The sequence below is a fragment of the Stegastes partitus genome, unplaced genomic scaffold, assembly GCF_000690725.1.
Source record: "Stegastes partitus isolate 25-593 unplaced genomic scaffold, Stegastes_partitus-1.0.2 Scaffold525, whole genome shotgun sequence".
Taxonomy (NCBI): Eukaryota; Metazoa; Chordata; class Actinopteri; family Pomacentridae; genus Stegastes; species Stegastes partitus.
This window is the reverse complement of record NW_007578256.1, coordinates 295725-311244: the sequence shown is the minus strand read 5'-3', so window position 1 is coordinate 311244 and position 15520 is coordinate 295725. Positions and strand designations below refer to the sequence as shown.

General features: G+C 39.9%; 1 protein-coding gene across 1 annotated transcript; it reads left to right on the top strand.

The window, feature by feature from the left end:
- Positions 1-6078: 6078 nt before the first annotated feature.
- tac1 (tachykinin precursor 1) lies at positions 6079-10949 on the top strand. The gene is made up of 5 exons (XM_008287866.1): positions 6079-6356; positions 7802-7904; positions 7999-8022; positions 10238-10294; positions 10392-10949. The coding sequence occupies exons 1-5, from the start codon at positions 6240-6242 to the stop codon at positions 10436-10438; spliced, it is 348 nt and encodes a 115-aa protein (XP_008286088.1). The 5' UTR covers positions 6079-6239; the 3' UTR covers positions 10439-10949.
- The last annotated feature ends 4571 nt before the right edge of the window (positions 10950-15520 follow it).

Here is a 15520-nt window from a genome sequence, read left to right as displayed (position 1 = left end):
TACAGGACACGATGTTGTAACTGAACATGTTCAGCAAACCTAGAAATATGAGACAACAATATCTGCCCACTGAGACTTTGAGCTAGTTTTAGTGAGCAATAAATCACACTCAATTCAACAAGTACCCCTTGCCTAGAATAATCTACATACAGCGTTTTGTGCTGAAATTTAAATGCATCAAAGGTAGCAGCAAAATGCATTAGTACAAGCGGTCAGCACACTGACCTGCATGAATACACATGAGATTGTAAATAAAAGAAAAGGTACTTTATTAACACTGAAATAGTTTTCCTTTAGTTGGAGCCTTCATTCAAGTCCTCTAAGCGGTAGAAGTGATAATTTTGGGTCTCTTTGATTGGGAGCCTTCGCAGGGCTCAAAGAGAACAAATGACTACATAATCAAATATTTGTTGTGTTCGGTGCAGCTATGCTCCCTCAATTGAGGAACAAATGAGGGAAGGCGAGAAAAGTGACGCTGTTAATGTTCGCTGGCTCATTATTTTCAGTACACTCATTACTGACAGTTTTTTCGGCTGCTCTTTGCCGGAGGGGTTGTGTTGCTCTGCCTTTTTCTTTCGGTGTTCTGTTGAATTTAAGTCAGGCAACATACTTGTCTTGGTCACAGTTTTCGTTTTTTCTGTCTTTAGAAATTCTTGTTTGATTTCAGCAGTGCGCTTTGGATCATTATCGTGCCGGAATATTCCTCCTCTGTCAAACTTCTGCAGACTCGGCGTCATCTTGTCCGATGGTGGTTTGGGATTTCAACATGTATTCATTGTGTTATCTATAAATGTTATCTCCCTAATTTTTGTTCCCATGCAGCCCCATATCATCACACACTCACATCACTGTGCTTCACTGTCAGGACTATGCATCCACTGTATAATCCAAACAAATGCATCCTGTCTCATTTCACCAAAGAATGCACCCCATAATATTCATCAAACCATCTTTAACAGTGTTTTATCTTGTAGTTTAGTGCCAAAGAGTGATGAAGAATTTTTTTCTTGGATGCCATCCATAGAGGTTTATGTTAGGCAATGCCCCTCACTCAATCTGTCACAGAAACTTTAATCCCTGTACAACTACTACAACTCTTATTAGTGGTACTATGGTTCATTCTATACCTCCTGAATACTGCTGCAACTGTGTCTTGAATGATTTTCAGGTCGTCACCAATCTTTGTGTTTCCGTTTCCATCTTTGAGAGGCCTGACTGTCAGACTTTTTAACAATCAGAGTCATGATGTAGACATGCAGATAGATACAAAACTGGAGGGTTCTGGGGTTCATTTTATAACCATGTTCATGCCGTTAGACTAATTGGAAATCACAGGTGTACTTATGTATGTGTATATATATAAGAAAGAACAATACCCTTGATGATGCAGACTCGTATGTACACTTAACAGCATGGTTGTGACCTCTTCATGCCAACAAAAAGGGCTTATTAGTTTACTGCACTTGGCTGAACAGCATTAAAATGTCAAAAAACAAAAACAGTGTGTGCAGGTGTTTGATTATTAGAATAGGACCAAGCATGTGAAGCACAGTGCATACAGACAGTGTATGAAACAAGTATTCACTGTACTTTGCTTGTGTGTGCACAGTCTGCATGTGGACTTCTGACAAAACTACTGCTGTGTGGACTTTTGATGCAGTGAAAGTGTGGAACTGATAAACTGGCATTACAGAAGTGTCCATTTAATTAGTCAGTCCAGAACACTGTTTGTTATTGCATACTGCTATTGTCTCCGCACGTGAGGACACACGTCTGACTAAATATGAATGAATCAACTCTCTTCGGAGTATAAGAGGCACTAGAGTTGGTAAGACAGGAAGGGAAATGACTGTATTTCATTATTTCCATTTGAATGTGTAATACGAGTACACTTAAAGGAACTCATATGTATTTTCATATCGGAAACAGACAGCAGTCATGTGCATATTTTATCTAAGCTCAAAGCGACATGCTGTGCAGTAGACTTTTTTTTTTTTAGGCTTTGCCGGCAACCTCTTGTTTCATAAAAACAGTCTGCTCTCAGAATCAAAGGTGGACGCCAGTGTTGGTCACGGCGTTTGGTTGCGGCATTGCCTTCTTTTGAAAGGTGACCAGCAGGGAGGTGACAGGGATGGAATTCAGGAGATGAGGAACGAGACGCAGTAAACAGACCCAATCTGAGTCAAAGCAGGGATGCTGCAGTCTCAGTGCTCTGTGTGGAAGGTGTCTCAATCAGCAAGACACAGCGTCCAGTTTATGTTCATATGTGCCACTGGGCATATAGAGTATGTTCTATATTCTGTATGTTCATGTAATACTCTGGGGGTAATATTTCAGTGCCTGGTGCGCAAAAAATAAAGAAACAACAGAACAAATCCATGTCATAACAAAACAAAATGTATTTATGATTAATATATAGTTTCTAGGTTTAGTTTTACCACCATCTGTGTGCATTTGTATATTATTCAACAATATTGTTGAATAATATTATAATACAAACGTTCAGTTTTACTCCTGCAGTCAACTACTAACATGAGTTGGGTTTTATCATATAATTTTAGTTTTAAATTAAAGCATTGTACCGTTAATTTTAGCTCATATCAAGTGCATTATGAGATTTTACATGAAACGTGACAAAAGAATGTTTAATATTTCATAGGTTTTATTTCCTATTATATTTGACATTATATGTGTAGATTCATGATCTGTTTTTGTTGAAATTTTCACGTATTTCAAAAAATGTGGAGAAAATCTTTACAGTGAAAGGCAAAATTCTGTAAAAAAAAATAAAAATTTAAAATGGGTTTTTTTGTTTGTTTTTTTTGTTACAGCAAACCAACATTAAAAACTGGTTTCTTAAAGAGGTATAATGTACAATAATGACCTCATTACAATTAGACAACAATGTCAGAATTCTGTTACATATAAAAATAAAATACTCTTTTTAAAGTGCAAATACCGAAGTATTATCTTCAAACTGCACTTATAGTATCAAACATTACTCATTCTGCAGTAAAATGTACTATTAAGTATTTTAGCCTAGCAGTCCCAAAATAAATTGGAGGGTTTATAAAATGATTTATGGGAGATAAAGAAAAGAACAAAGAGGAATAAGAAAACTTCTGCTACACAAATTTAGATTTAAAATGTTTCTATTATATTCATAACCATCTTTTTCTTTTACAGATCACCAGCCACAAAGGTCAGGAACCACTGGTTTATTCATACCAATGCACTGAATGTATATTTGCTGTCTTTTTTGATGCTGAAATAAAAATGATTTATCACAGAAATAAGTACAAGTACCTCAAATAACTGAAGCTGATTACTTTTTTGTAACCAAATGGTACTACTGGCTGATGCTTTTCTATCATGGCTGCAGATGTGAAAGCAATAATTTATGAATAGTTTTAAAAATGCAAAAGCAATTTGGAAATTACTAAAGATTGTTATTTGGCTCATATTTAGAGACATAAAATCTGTTTGGTCCATGTTGAAACCTTGCATGCAGCAGGTTTTGGGTATCAACACGAGACAGATCTCTTGTTTTAGCTCATATCTGTCGTTGCCATTGGAGTCTCATGCTGAAAAATAAAACTGCAGAAGCTCCTGTTGAGAAATATCTGCCGAGTGTAATATACACACAGAGAAAACTGACATGTGGCGACCCCATTTAAATTTTCCCAGCATCTTTAATTAGAAAAGAATGAAAACGTAGGGAGATCTTTGAGTGTTTGTTTGCATAAAGTCATAGAGTTGGAACATGTATCATTTTAACATTAATAAACTATTACACATTAATTAGCAGACTGTGCAATAACAGCAAGATTAATTTCTTCCTTTCCTCATTTGACAGTGTTTTATATCATGTTCTGTACAAGGCAAGTTTGCAGCTTAACCAAAAAAAAAAGGCAGAAATAGTTTTATCTTCTGTGTAAATTTTCATGGAAGATCATAAGATAGTTAATATTTTAACAACTCCTGTTTATTTTACCGTCTTCTAGGCTACTTTAATTAAAAGATAAATTGAATGTTTGTTAGGATCCCTGTTTACAGCAGGGACTTTCTCATTCAAGTTGCTCATGCATTAACTATTGGCACAGGGTTGCTTTCGCTCAGTTTTCCCTTCCAACAAATGATCTGGTTTGGATTCATTCCATGCACAAAATCAACTTATGCTCTAATATATTCATGCATCACATCAGCATGTCACAGTCCCATTTGTTGCTGGATGCCTTATCAAAGTTAGAAAGGCGTCCTCAGTGACCTGCTACGCCATCCAGCTGATCCAGGCAGCACTAGCAGCTGCAGACATCGCTCGGTCTCCGTGGACTGACGCCCTATTTGTCCACATCTCACCGTGTAATCTGCATATCTGTTTATCAGCGTGCCCCAACTTCAGTGGCTCCCTGCTCTCTTTACCTCCTACATATTCCTTCTTAATCCTCCCCCTCTGTGGTAACTCCCTCCCATGGCTCCAACAGCTCCATCACCTCGCTCTCTCTCTCTCTCTCTCTCCAGCTCTCTCTCCTCACCTCCCCCTTCCGTCTGTTAATTGGATGAGCTGTCACAGTTGTGAGGATGATTAAATCTCAGTCCGGAGTGGCTCCATGACCACAGAGGCCCCTTCGGTGGGGAGAGGTAATGAATATTACTGTAAACCTATCTACAGAGCCTGTGCCTGCTTCACAAAGTTCAACAGGAATTCTTCACTTTATGTGGCAAAAAAAAAAAGGGCTGATGGGAAATCTGACTAGATCCATGGTTTCATTCTATTAAAAAAAAAACACACACATCAAGGTCATGTCAAGTCAATCAATGCAAAACAACCTTCAAATGTGCTCGTGTTCATGCAAAACGGTGTTGCAGCCTGGATTATGTGAGCACAGAGAAAACATTTGCATTTGACAAATAGCACATGGGTAAATAAAATGAACTTATTGTTAATGGAATAAAGACACTTGAGCAAATCAAGGACTCCATCAGGTGTGTAGACACTGAACTTAGCGGGGCAGTGCAGTCCTCTATTCATCGTGAACGGCCTATTATTTAAAAAAAAAGCTTTTCTAATGTAAATCAGTGGCACCTTCAGGTCACACGTCCCTCTGCTTTTCATCTGGGCTTTGATATGAGAGCTTTGCTAAACAACATGTTATATACAATAAATAGGTTGCTTGGTGTGTGAGCAGTCACCAGTTAGGCCTAAAAAATTAAATAAAATAAAAATACAGATTCTAAAATTAAGTGCCACGCAAAAGCAAGTGCGTCATTCTGGGCTTACGTGACTGTTGGGTTATTATTAGTGTAGATGTGAGCATCTGCATCACATCTGCTTTTAGGAGACACAGTGTCCTCTGACAGCTGTGTGGGGTCTTTAAGAAAAGTGTGACGAAGTCCCACTCTGATTACTCCTCAGTGAAAATACCATCATAGAAGTGTGGGCAACAGGATTGTTGTGAGTTTGCAGTCTCTCTATGGTGTCAGCTATCAAAATAAAGTAAAATGCAGAATTAGAAAAAGAGAAAAAAATCATGACAAAACTACAAAATATGAAGTTAAATTTATCCTCAGTTGGGTGTTACACAAGAACAGGAACGTGAACGCAGCATTCACAAGCTCCCGTCAGTGAATAGTTCAAGTTCTGGTTTGTGGAAGTAAATATGAGGCGCATTTATCACGACTCATTAGACAACTACTCAGTACAGTCTGATTAAAGTCAAGTCATGGCGCCATAATTCATTTTAGTATATCTACGATGAAAATAAAAAATTTTTTTTAAAAAACACAAAGTGCAGATGCACGGTGACGCACACAGTGTCCAGCTCCTGACGACAACAACTTCTATTGTAAATCAATTTCTCGTGTACTCGTGACACGGCGAGAGTAATCCCACTACTGTAACGGCGTTACTAAGCAACACAGCTCAGACTGCTATATAGGAGCGCACGCGGGGCGGACAGGGGGAAGTTGGTGCAGAGGCAGAGCGCGCGGACAGCTCTGGAACCAGTGGCGGGAGTTGAGCGTCCTGACACACACACGCACGCGCTATGGACTACTGTTGAGCCGCGAGGGCAGAAGCAGCGCGCGCACAGAACACATCCAGCTCGTGCCTCTAACGCACTTGGTTTACTTTGTGCTTTTCTACTTTCTGTTGTCGACGCTCGTTTTAGAGTAAAAAAAACAAACAGGAGAAGCCAGTTTGAGTGAATTTTAGCGAGAAAAAAAAGCAGCTCAGCGCCATGAAGTTCCTGCTTTTACCTCTTTTAATGGCTTTTTTCGCCGTCGCCCAAGTTTTTTGCGAGGAAAACGAGCCAAAAGGAGAAGTGGACTACTGGACGAGCAGTAATCAGATCCAGGTAGCTACTGTACATATGTATTATGAGAATACTTATTCACCATTATTACTGAGCCTGTTAGTGGAAGCTGAGGCTAAAAGGGGATTAAATGTTCCGTCTCTTCTGGATGAAAGTTTGTTTAACCCAAATATAATAAGGAAAGTTATTCATTGATTAAACTGAATGTAGACTGGAATTTAGTGAGGTTGATGAAATCACTGTGTTAAACTGAAGAGTGGGCTGTTTGCTATAAAAACCTGCATATGCCCAATAACTGTAATGCATTTCTCCAGATGTAGTCAATGAGAATGTATTTTTTTAACTTCATATTGTTTTTAAGATGTGGTTTCATGGAGTTAATGTGATTTTCACTCATTCTTTTCACCCTCCATTAGCCATAATTTGAAATGAAACATGACTAATTTGTACCGACTAATTAATTAAGGGCAAAACAGCTAACAGTGCACAGTCATTACAATGAATTGATCCAGTTCCCAGACTGTAAAGAAACAGTCCACTCTGCTAATGAACAGGGTCAAGGCTCCAAGGCTGTAGGCTTTCTGTAAAACCACAAACAAATCTGTCAGTGTGAGACGATTCCATCTGTTCTCAGGGCAGTTTCTCATGTTTCATTAATTTTTCAGCCCGAGTATGTGGATATTCACAAAATGCAGGAAGTGAATGCTGAGAAAAGTCTGAGAACAAGCTGAACTGAAAGCATCTCGCCGTACTTAGAGCAAATAAGATGTTCGGGCTCAGTAACACTCAGCATGAAGATGGATATTGTTGCAGAGCAGCCAGCCAATAGGAAATTAAATAAAGCCTTAAGTGCACAGTACGCTGTAGTAGGAGCTTAAGCCCAAAGCTGCTCCATTGACATGAAACGCACGTCCAGCGTTTGACATTGCGAGTTGGAGACGTGCCAGGCAGCTCATCCAACAGCCAAAACTGTAGGCTGGAGCCATTCTGCAGATGAATGAGCCTACAATAAATCATTACAACTTAGTGTGCGGGACATTAGTGGCCCCAAGGTTCACATCTCAGTCAGACTAATGCATAGTGTAGAAATACATCCTGAGATGGAAATAGAAACACTTAGGGAAAGCTTCACATTGAAGCCATGTATGGATTTTTACTCAGTGCAGGTGGATAGATGAGGGTGTTGGGCTTTTTAGATAATATTTTTTCAAGATACATTCACAAGTTCTAGCAGATTTTGATCTTTTTTTTTGCTTTTGTTATCAGGACAGCAAGTAGGAATTTATTATTTTATATAACACGTGCAGTTTTGTATTTCTAATCAGAGAAAAACACAAAGTCTTCACACATTTATAAAGCCGTTCCATCATTTTGGTAGTAAGTGAGAACAGATACTGGGATCACACAGCTAGACAAGCTGCCAGTCTGGATCTCAACACTACTGCCTGGCGACTCCGTGAACATTCATTGAGATTTACCTCCCTCAGGATGGCTGGATTTCCAACGACCCATTCAGAGAAATCCTCCTGAGGATGACGAGAAAGCCGCGACCGCATCAGTTCATTGGTCTGATGGGGAAACGCTCTATGGGTGAGGAAGGGCTCCTTCTCAGTACTGTTCAGCTTTTCTTTTCTTCTGTGGACTTCTTGTCGTAATGATAACTTTGATTTTTCTTTTCTTACAGCAAATGCACAGATCACCCGCAAAAGTAAGTACTACAATCATGTCAGTTGTTTGTTAATTTTCCTTTTCGTGTCTTAAAACTCAGTGAAAGGGGGACACTGCAGTACCCTGGAGAATGTGTGATCCTTGCAATGTGCATGTCAGTCAAACCCGGATAAAATAATCTGAATTAAATGGAACATGAAGAGGACTAATGATAAATGATTAGTGTCATTGCTCCATCCTACAGGAGACATTTGTCCTCATACCGTATTTTAAATGATCTGATCTTTCATCAGTGTCCCACCTGTCTCTGGCTTTAATCATTCGTAGGTGTTCTGATCAAGTGAATCCTCTTTAACAGTTTCAGAAATTCTTCCTGTGCAGGGTCACAGCCAGAGTTTTACTATTCTAAAACGGCTTTCTTTTTAATTTAGTAATTCAGTCTTATTTTCTATAACATCATTAACCAGCTTTATCTTTTTCTCTGGCCTAAAAGGGCACAAATTCAATTAAGCACCTTAAAACATATTGGAATGAGGCCGTATAAATACACTCAATGTAATATTTGTTAGAATTGTGTAGGGTAAACTCCTCAGAGGTTGCCAAAGCCTCAAAATCTCTTTCAAAATTTGATTTCAGTGAACTTAAAATAAACGCTTTAAAGACCCGTTGACTCATCAAAAAAAAGCTTTGCCCCAAAACAGCACTACAACAAATGCATAAACAGAGCCACATGTGTGAAGATCAGGTAAAGATGTGGGGTTTCTGTACAATAAGAATGAATTCAGCGGGTCTCGTGTGGGGTGTGTGCGTTACATCCCCGAACACTGGATGACTGTTAAAGCTCTGTAGACATCATCTCACCCCCACTACAAGTGGAAAACATCAGCCGTTTGGCCGTTTGGGTCCAGATGTTCTGTTCCAAAAAGATAGCAATGTGGAAAAAAAAAAAGGTAAATTCTCTCATATTTCGCCCCCAGTATTACTAATTGAGAAGAATCTTTATGTCATTGCTTAAAAAGGAACAGGGACAGAAGAAGCAAACAATTTTGCAGGGTTTAATTAATTGACAGCCACCACTGATTACTGCATGTCAGGTTTTTTTTCTGTTCTTTTGAACACACTAATTTGGCAGTAAGGGAGGTGGTCCTGAGCAGACGACAAAGAGGGAAGCGATAAAGAGCGCAGAGGCAAAAAGAAACGAGGAGGAGGGGATTTTCCCTTTTTCTCTCTTTATTTGCTCTAAATTAGTCACCCACTCAGTGATGCAACACAGCGCAGCATATATAAGTATATGTCTAATTTATTCCTCTCATGCAGGCATGGCTGTAAGTCACTCATCATTACGGAGAGGGAGAGTGCTGGGATCAATGCCCCAAGGACATGCGAGAGTTAAATTGGATTGTTTACGCTTGTGATGGATAGAAGGAGCGACGCATTTCATCCTTCACTTACACTGAGGATGCCTTCTACACTTAGAACACTAGACAGGGGGAAAAACGAGACAAAACAGTGATTTCTGCACTGCTGACCAACAAGGACATTTTCTACAGTTAACTCATCAGTGTAATGCAAACACTGATGTTGGTAATAGAAGATTTTCCCTCAGGGCTCTCTGTATTTTATAACACCCCAATCTAATGCACCCCCCACCCCCCAAACCGCCTTCCTCATGATTATATTACAGTCCATTACTGTGATTGACAGGGGCCCCGGTCAGTCTGTGATGCAGCTGTCCGTCACATTTACATCACTGCCAACCTGACTGGAGCGGGGTTTGGGTTCCAGTCCACATGTTGGACACAGGACAACATTTGGAAACTCTAAGCACATATCTATGTGCCGTACCTGGAAATGTGTGCAGATCTAAAGAGGAGCGTATATTCTAGAATTACACACAAATTACACCTGGCGATACTACGTCACTGCTCCCAACCTGGGAAACACCCCATATCTAGAAAGCATGAATAACATTTGAGATTCATGCCTTCTGACTGTCTTCGACTGTTTTCATCACTTCAGGCCTCGAAGGAGGTGTGAGAAAGAATAACCACCTGTAAGCAATGTCACAAAGAAGACAAGAGATTTTAAGGGGTCGCATTTAAAAAGAAAAAACTACTGAAATGTGTATGGAACAGCATGTCAACTGTGAAAATGTGTATATTTACATTATGGGTACAACTCCTGTTGCCGTTAGCTAAACTATACTTTAGGCTGTTTGTGGAACAGTCTCTGATGTAAATGTGTTTCCTTTGAAGGACATAAAGTCAACTCTTTTGTTGGACTGATGGGGAAAAGGAGCCAAGAGGAGCCAGGTAACATTAATTCAAGAAAACTCTGCTCGTAGTTTATAGATTATTCTCCAGGAAGCAAATGTGTCCCAAAACTAACTCAGTGTTTCTCCCTCTGCAGAGTCCTACGAGTGGAGCACAATACAGACTTACGACAAGCGCCGCTAAACAGTCCAATCACCTGCCTGCTTCTCATCCAACCATTCCACACCCATGGGAGGGGTACCTGACGCTGGTTTTGTTTTCTCCAAACTGTGTGTAGTTGTTAGTTGAATAAAAATGATTGTTTCCACATTGTAGTGATGTAGCAGTGCTGTACCTGTGCCAGTTTCATTCGTCCCAGCAGAAGGTAGACCGGGGCCAGAGGAGAGGGAAACGATGTCATTATCAATGTTAAGTGGTTTCTGTGAGCGTTCTCCACCATCTGCCATGCCACAAAGACTAAATGTTGTTGTGGGCCATCAAAGCAAGGCTATACCCCTGGGTATGCTGAAAATTGCACTGCCAAAGTCACTGCATAGTGCCTCATAACTGTTTAATTGCAACTGATTGTTCTATAAATACAAAACACTGGGACAGGTTCTCATTTTGGCTTTCCAATGACTTTTAGAAGAGCTGTCATGTTGTCCACCTGCACATGTGGTGTGATATGACAGGATACCTGTGTGTTATAGTGATCTGACAAATATTAAAATTATTTTCTTTACTGGTTGAACCTCAGCTTCAAAGTCGTGAATTCCTTGTGATGTGACGTGAGAGAGAAAAAAAAAAGCACCTGTTAAGTAAGGGTGTGGGAAGAGCGGACTCTGGTGGTACACTGAGGTACTGCAAGGAGCACATAAACTCAACAACACGTCAGTGCCAAGAGGTTTATTTCAGCAACAGTTGGCATGGAACATAGACAGTTACTAGATAGCAAGAGCCAGATAACAGCTATGCTAGGAAGAGGACGAAACCGCGGAACTGAAAATATAATGCAACCCGATGCAAGAGCTTACAGTGAATTCTGATGAGTTTAGAATGCAGCATGTTCTGTTATTGTTTCATGCTGTAATTAAGAGTTACGGACTTGCAGCACATTGCACACAGGCATTACTGCTCTCTTCCTGTGGCTTTGCCTCACATCCCAACATTTAAATCGGGTGGGCAATGAAGATGGATAAAGTCGTCATTTTCAAGAAATTCACTTTAATTTGTTCATAACCAACTTCTAATGATAAACTATTGCATAGCCAGTTATAGACTAAGATCTAAAAAAAATACAGACAACCCAGCAGAGATTAATTAGTGTGAAGTTACTCTACTTGGATGAGGTTCTCACCTGTGAGAAACTGTAAAGATGTCATTCACACAAATTGCATAACACACTAGTCAACACGCTGCATCAGCCTTTTTCCTGTTAGTAGCTCGAAACTATCAGATTGAGTTTACATCTCAAATCAACAGAAATGACTGCACTGTGCAATATCAGTTAAATATTAAATGATTTCAACTAGTATCACCTCTCAATAATTGTATTCCTTATAAGTTGAACAGTGGAGTATTTTCTCTTATGAACAATCAACAACAAACACTTTAGAAAAATGATATTGGAAATATAGGTCCCAAAGCAGAAACTTAATGTAATATGATGTAACAAAAGTTAATACACCTGTGATCACTGAAACAAAACAGGGTGCATCTGCGTTTTCCAATCAACCTACTTACATGGACATGGTTATAAAATGACTTATGTAAAAATGCAGGTCTGCATCATGGCTCAACATGAAAAAGAACTGCCAGAGGAAATGAAAAATCTAATTGTAAGACTTCACAAAGACTGAAAAGTATCAAGGAAGATGAAATATCAGTCAACAAACAATTACAGTAGTAATCAGGAGGTACAGAACAAGCCACAGTGCTCGTAATCACAGCTGCAGATGCCACAGATAGTGCCCTACTTGGTCAATTTAGCTCAGAAAAACAGAGGGGCAACTGTTTTCAACTTGGCACAGGGGTTATCATTTAATATTTTTGTAACAGCTCAGGCAGTGAGGTGGACAGTGTTCAGTATCAACTTCTATGGATGGCATCAAAGGAAAACTGTTCTTCACGTCTGTATTAACTTTGATCAAGAACAAGGAAAGAAGCCTGATAGGGAAATATTGGGAGCACATTCTTTGTTCAGATGAGATCAACATGCTCAGATGGGATTCAACAAGTTTGGGGAGAACTTGACCAGGACTACCGCAGTGAATGGTCCTGACGGTGAAGCACGGAGGTCGGAGTGTGATGATATGAGGATGCATGAGTGATGTCTGACAAAATGACTCCCAGTCTGCAGAAACGTGGCAGAAGAGGACTATTCCAGCATGATAACCATCCAAAGCATACTGCCAAAATCACACAAGAGTGAAAAAGTAAGAAGTATTACCTGGCCAAGCAAACTGTCAAACTTCATCAAACTTGAAACCAACAGAACACATTTGGTGTATTTTAAAGAGAAATGTAGAGCAACACAAGCCCTCCAGCAAAGAGCCACTAAAAAAACAGTCTTTGAAGAACAACAGAACGTCTCTACAGAAATTTGGTGTCCTCCATGCTGAGGAGGACCAAGTCTGTCATAAAGGTGGACATATGAAGTGTTGACAAAATTAAAGATTTGAATCTCAGTAATATTGACTTTTGTTGCTTTGAGTTACTATTGTGGGGTATGTATTTTTAATATAGTGCACATCCATCCATCCATTATCTATACACCACTTAATCCACACTAGGGTCACGGGGGGGCTGGAGTCTATCCCAGCTGACTTAGGGACACCCTGGACAGGTCACCAGTCTATCACAGGGCTACATTTAGAGACAGACAACCAAGCACACTCACATTCACACCTACGGACAATTTACAATCACCAATTAACCTCAGTATGTTTCTGGACTGTGGGAGGAAGCCGGGGAACCTGGAGAGAACCCACGCTGCACGGGGAGAACATGGAGACTCCACGCAGAAATATCCCGGGTGTCCTCACTGGGACAACAACCTTCTTGCTGCGAGGCAACGGTGCAAACCACCCAGGTACCTTCCAGCCCAATATCATGCACAGAAACTGTTACTTTTAGTTTTACATAAGAGCAAACATGCTTCTGTTCTACTTGGAAGTAATGACATTACTGTCAGGTGGTACAACTTTGAATTAACTGACATCTAAGTGATATTAAATAAAAGTGTATTCACTTCTGTTGTTTAGTGTTTGTCTGTGGTAACGTGAGTCCACAGTATCTAAGAAGTGACAGCATCATAGTGCAACAGAACTTAGCCACTTATAGTGAAAACTGCAGGTCTCCACAGAAAGCACCACACTGACAAAGCGTTTTTGGATTATAGCAGACGACTGAGAAGTGAGGGATCATTCGGTACCCTTAAAAATAAAAACAAACAACGAATAAATGATTAATGACACAACAGAAGAGCATGTGCAGCACCACTGTTGACCATCATGGCAGGAAACCAAACTTTGAGCAACGCTGCTGCAGCTTTGGCAACATGATGGATCCTATAAGTCCCAAAAGATGACGAGGTGTTTAATGTGATTGATAACTCTACCAGTAGCGTAGGCCCACTTTCATTTTGTAGAATAATGAAATGAAAGACTGCCTGGAGGGTAGAGCAAGGATCTTCTTACAAATATCTGGAAAATGGTTGGAGAAAACAAACAAGCATGGTCCTTCAAAGTAAATCAACAACATGCATCTTAAGATCTGACAAATCAGTCTGACTACAACTTTAGTTGATCATCCATCCATTATCTATACACTGCTTAATCCTCACTGGGGTCACGGATGAGCCTCTTCCAGATGATTAAAGGTGAAGGACAGGTCACCAGTCTAAGTTATCTCTATTTTTGTCATTTCTACTAAGTCAAATCCACTCAACTTCAGTTTGACATTATTTCAAGCAAACCACAAAAAAAAAAAAAAATCAGAAAATCTACAAAAATGGAGCAACCTGTTTTTGCAGATGAACTCTTCCATTGTTTTCAGTTGCCATAAACGTTGTCAAATATCACAAAATGTGCTGCATAGATGTCTGCTCATCTACAATCATTTGAGTTTTTTTTTTCCCCAGTAATTTTTACTTTCATACTATGAATATTTTATCACTTACAAGACCCTAAAAATACACAAGAATTGGTCAAAATGTCAGTCTTTTTAAATTTGCGTTATTTTTCCAGCATCTTTGACTTCATATGTAAAAGAAATAAGCAAAGAAATGTTTAGGGCTGATGAACACATCTGAGTTCTGTTAAAACCAAATCAATTTTATATCCACTCCAGGTGTCACAATTTCAAGATGAAATCAGGGTTCAGGCTTCAGACTGTGGCACCTGGAGTGGATGTAAAATCGATTTAGTTTTCAGCAGAGCTCAAATGTGTTTCTCATTCCTGAAAACACTGCGTGGCTATCTCCTGTACTCCTGAAGTGCCTCTATTTCATTTGAAAGCCACAACTCAGGATATATTTCCAGGATGCCAACATCTGATAAGCTTTTCGGTGTGCTTTCACGTGAGCATCTAATGAAACAGACTTTCCTTAATTTTTATCAACACATCTGTTACCACCATCACAAAACCAAAGGCCTGCTTTTGCTAAGTGTCCAACTTCACTGATTGTGTTTATTTCTGAGTTCACCGCAGTGCCATGGCTGATTACGTCCAGCAACGGAGGAATGAAGCTGCCCACCTGCTGCTTTCACCACAGTACCAATGTTCAAGGTGTCATTTTTTGTGATGCACATAAAAGCAGGGACCTTCTTGGACTAACTTTGAAAGAGCCAGCTCGTACAAAGCGCGAACAAACTGCACGTGGCAGGTATGAAATTGAAAGGCTGCAGCTGGTGCGCACACATCAGACTTGCCGCTTTTAAATGGTCACAAAACTGAAGTATCCCACAAGTAGCTGGGGATGGTGGGATAAGAGATCTATCATTCATTTAGGAAAAGTGCAGCTCCATCATCTGATAGATGCAACAGATTCATCACAGCCTGACAGGCTCCACATCGGGCAGTCCTTCTCAGACAGTGGGGCGGTGCGATGCCAGGGGAGTGTTCATTTTATCAACCAAAACTTAAACCAAAACTTTTTGTTGACGACCCATTTTTTCTGACTAATTTGTGACGAGAATGTTACGGAAGCCGAGAGCGGTCATGGCCGCATATTTTTTTTAAACGCCGTTTTCTCGAGATAACGAGATAATTATCCCGTTGACAGTT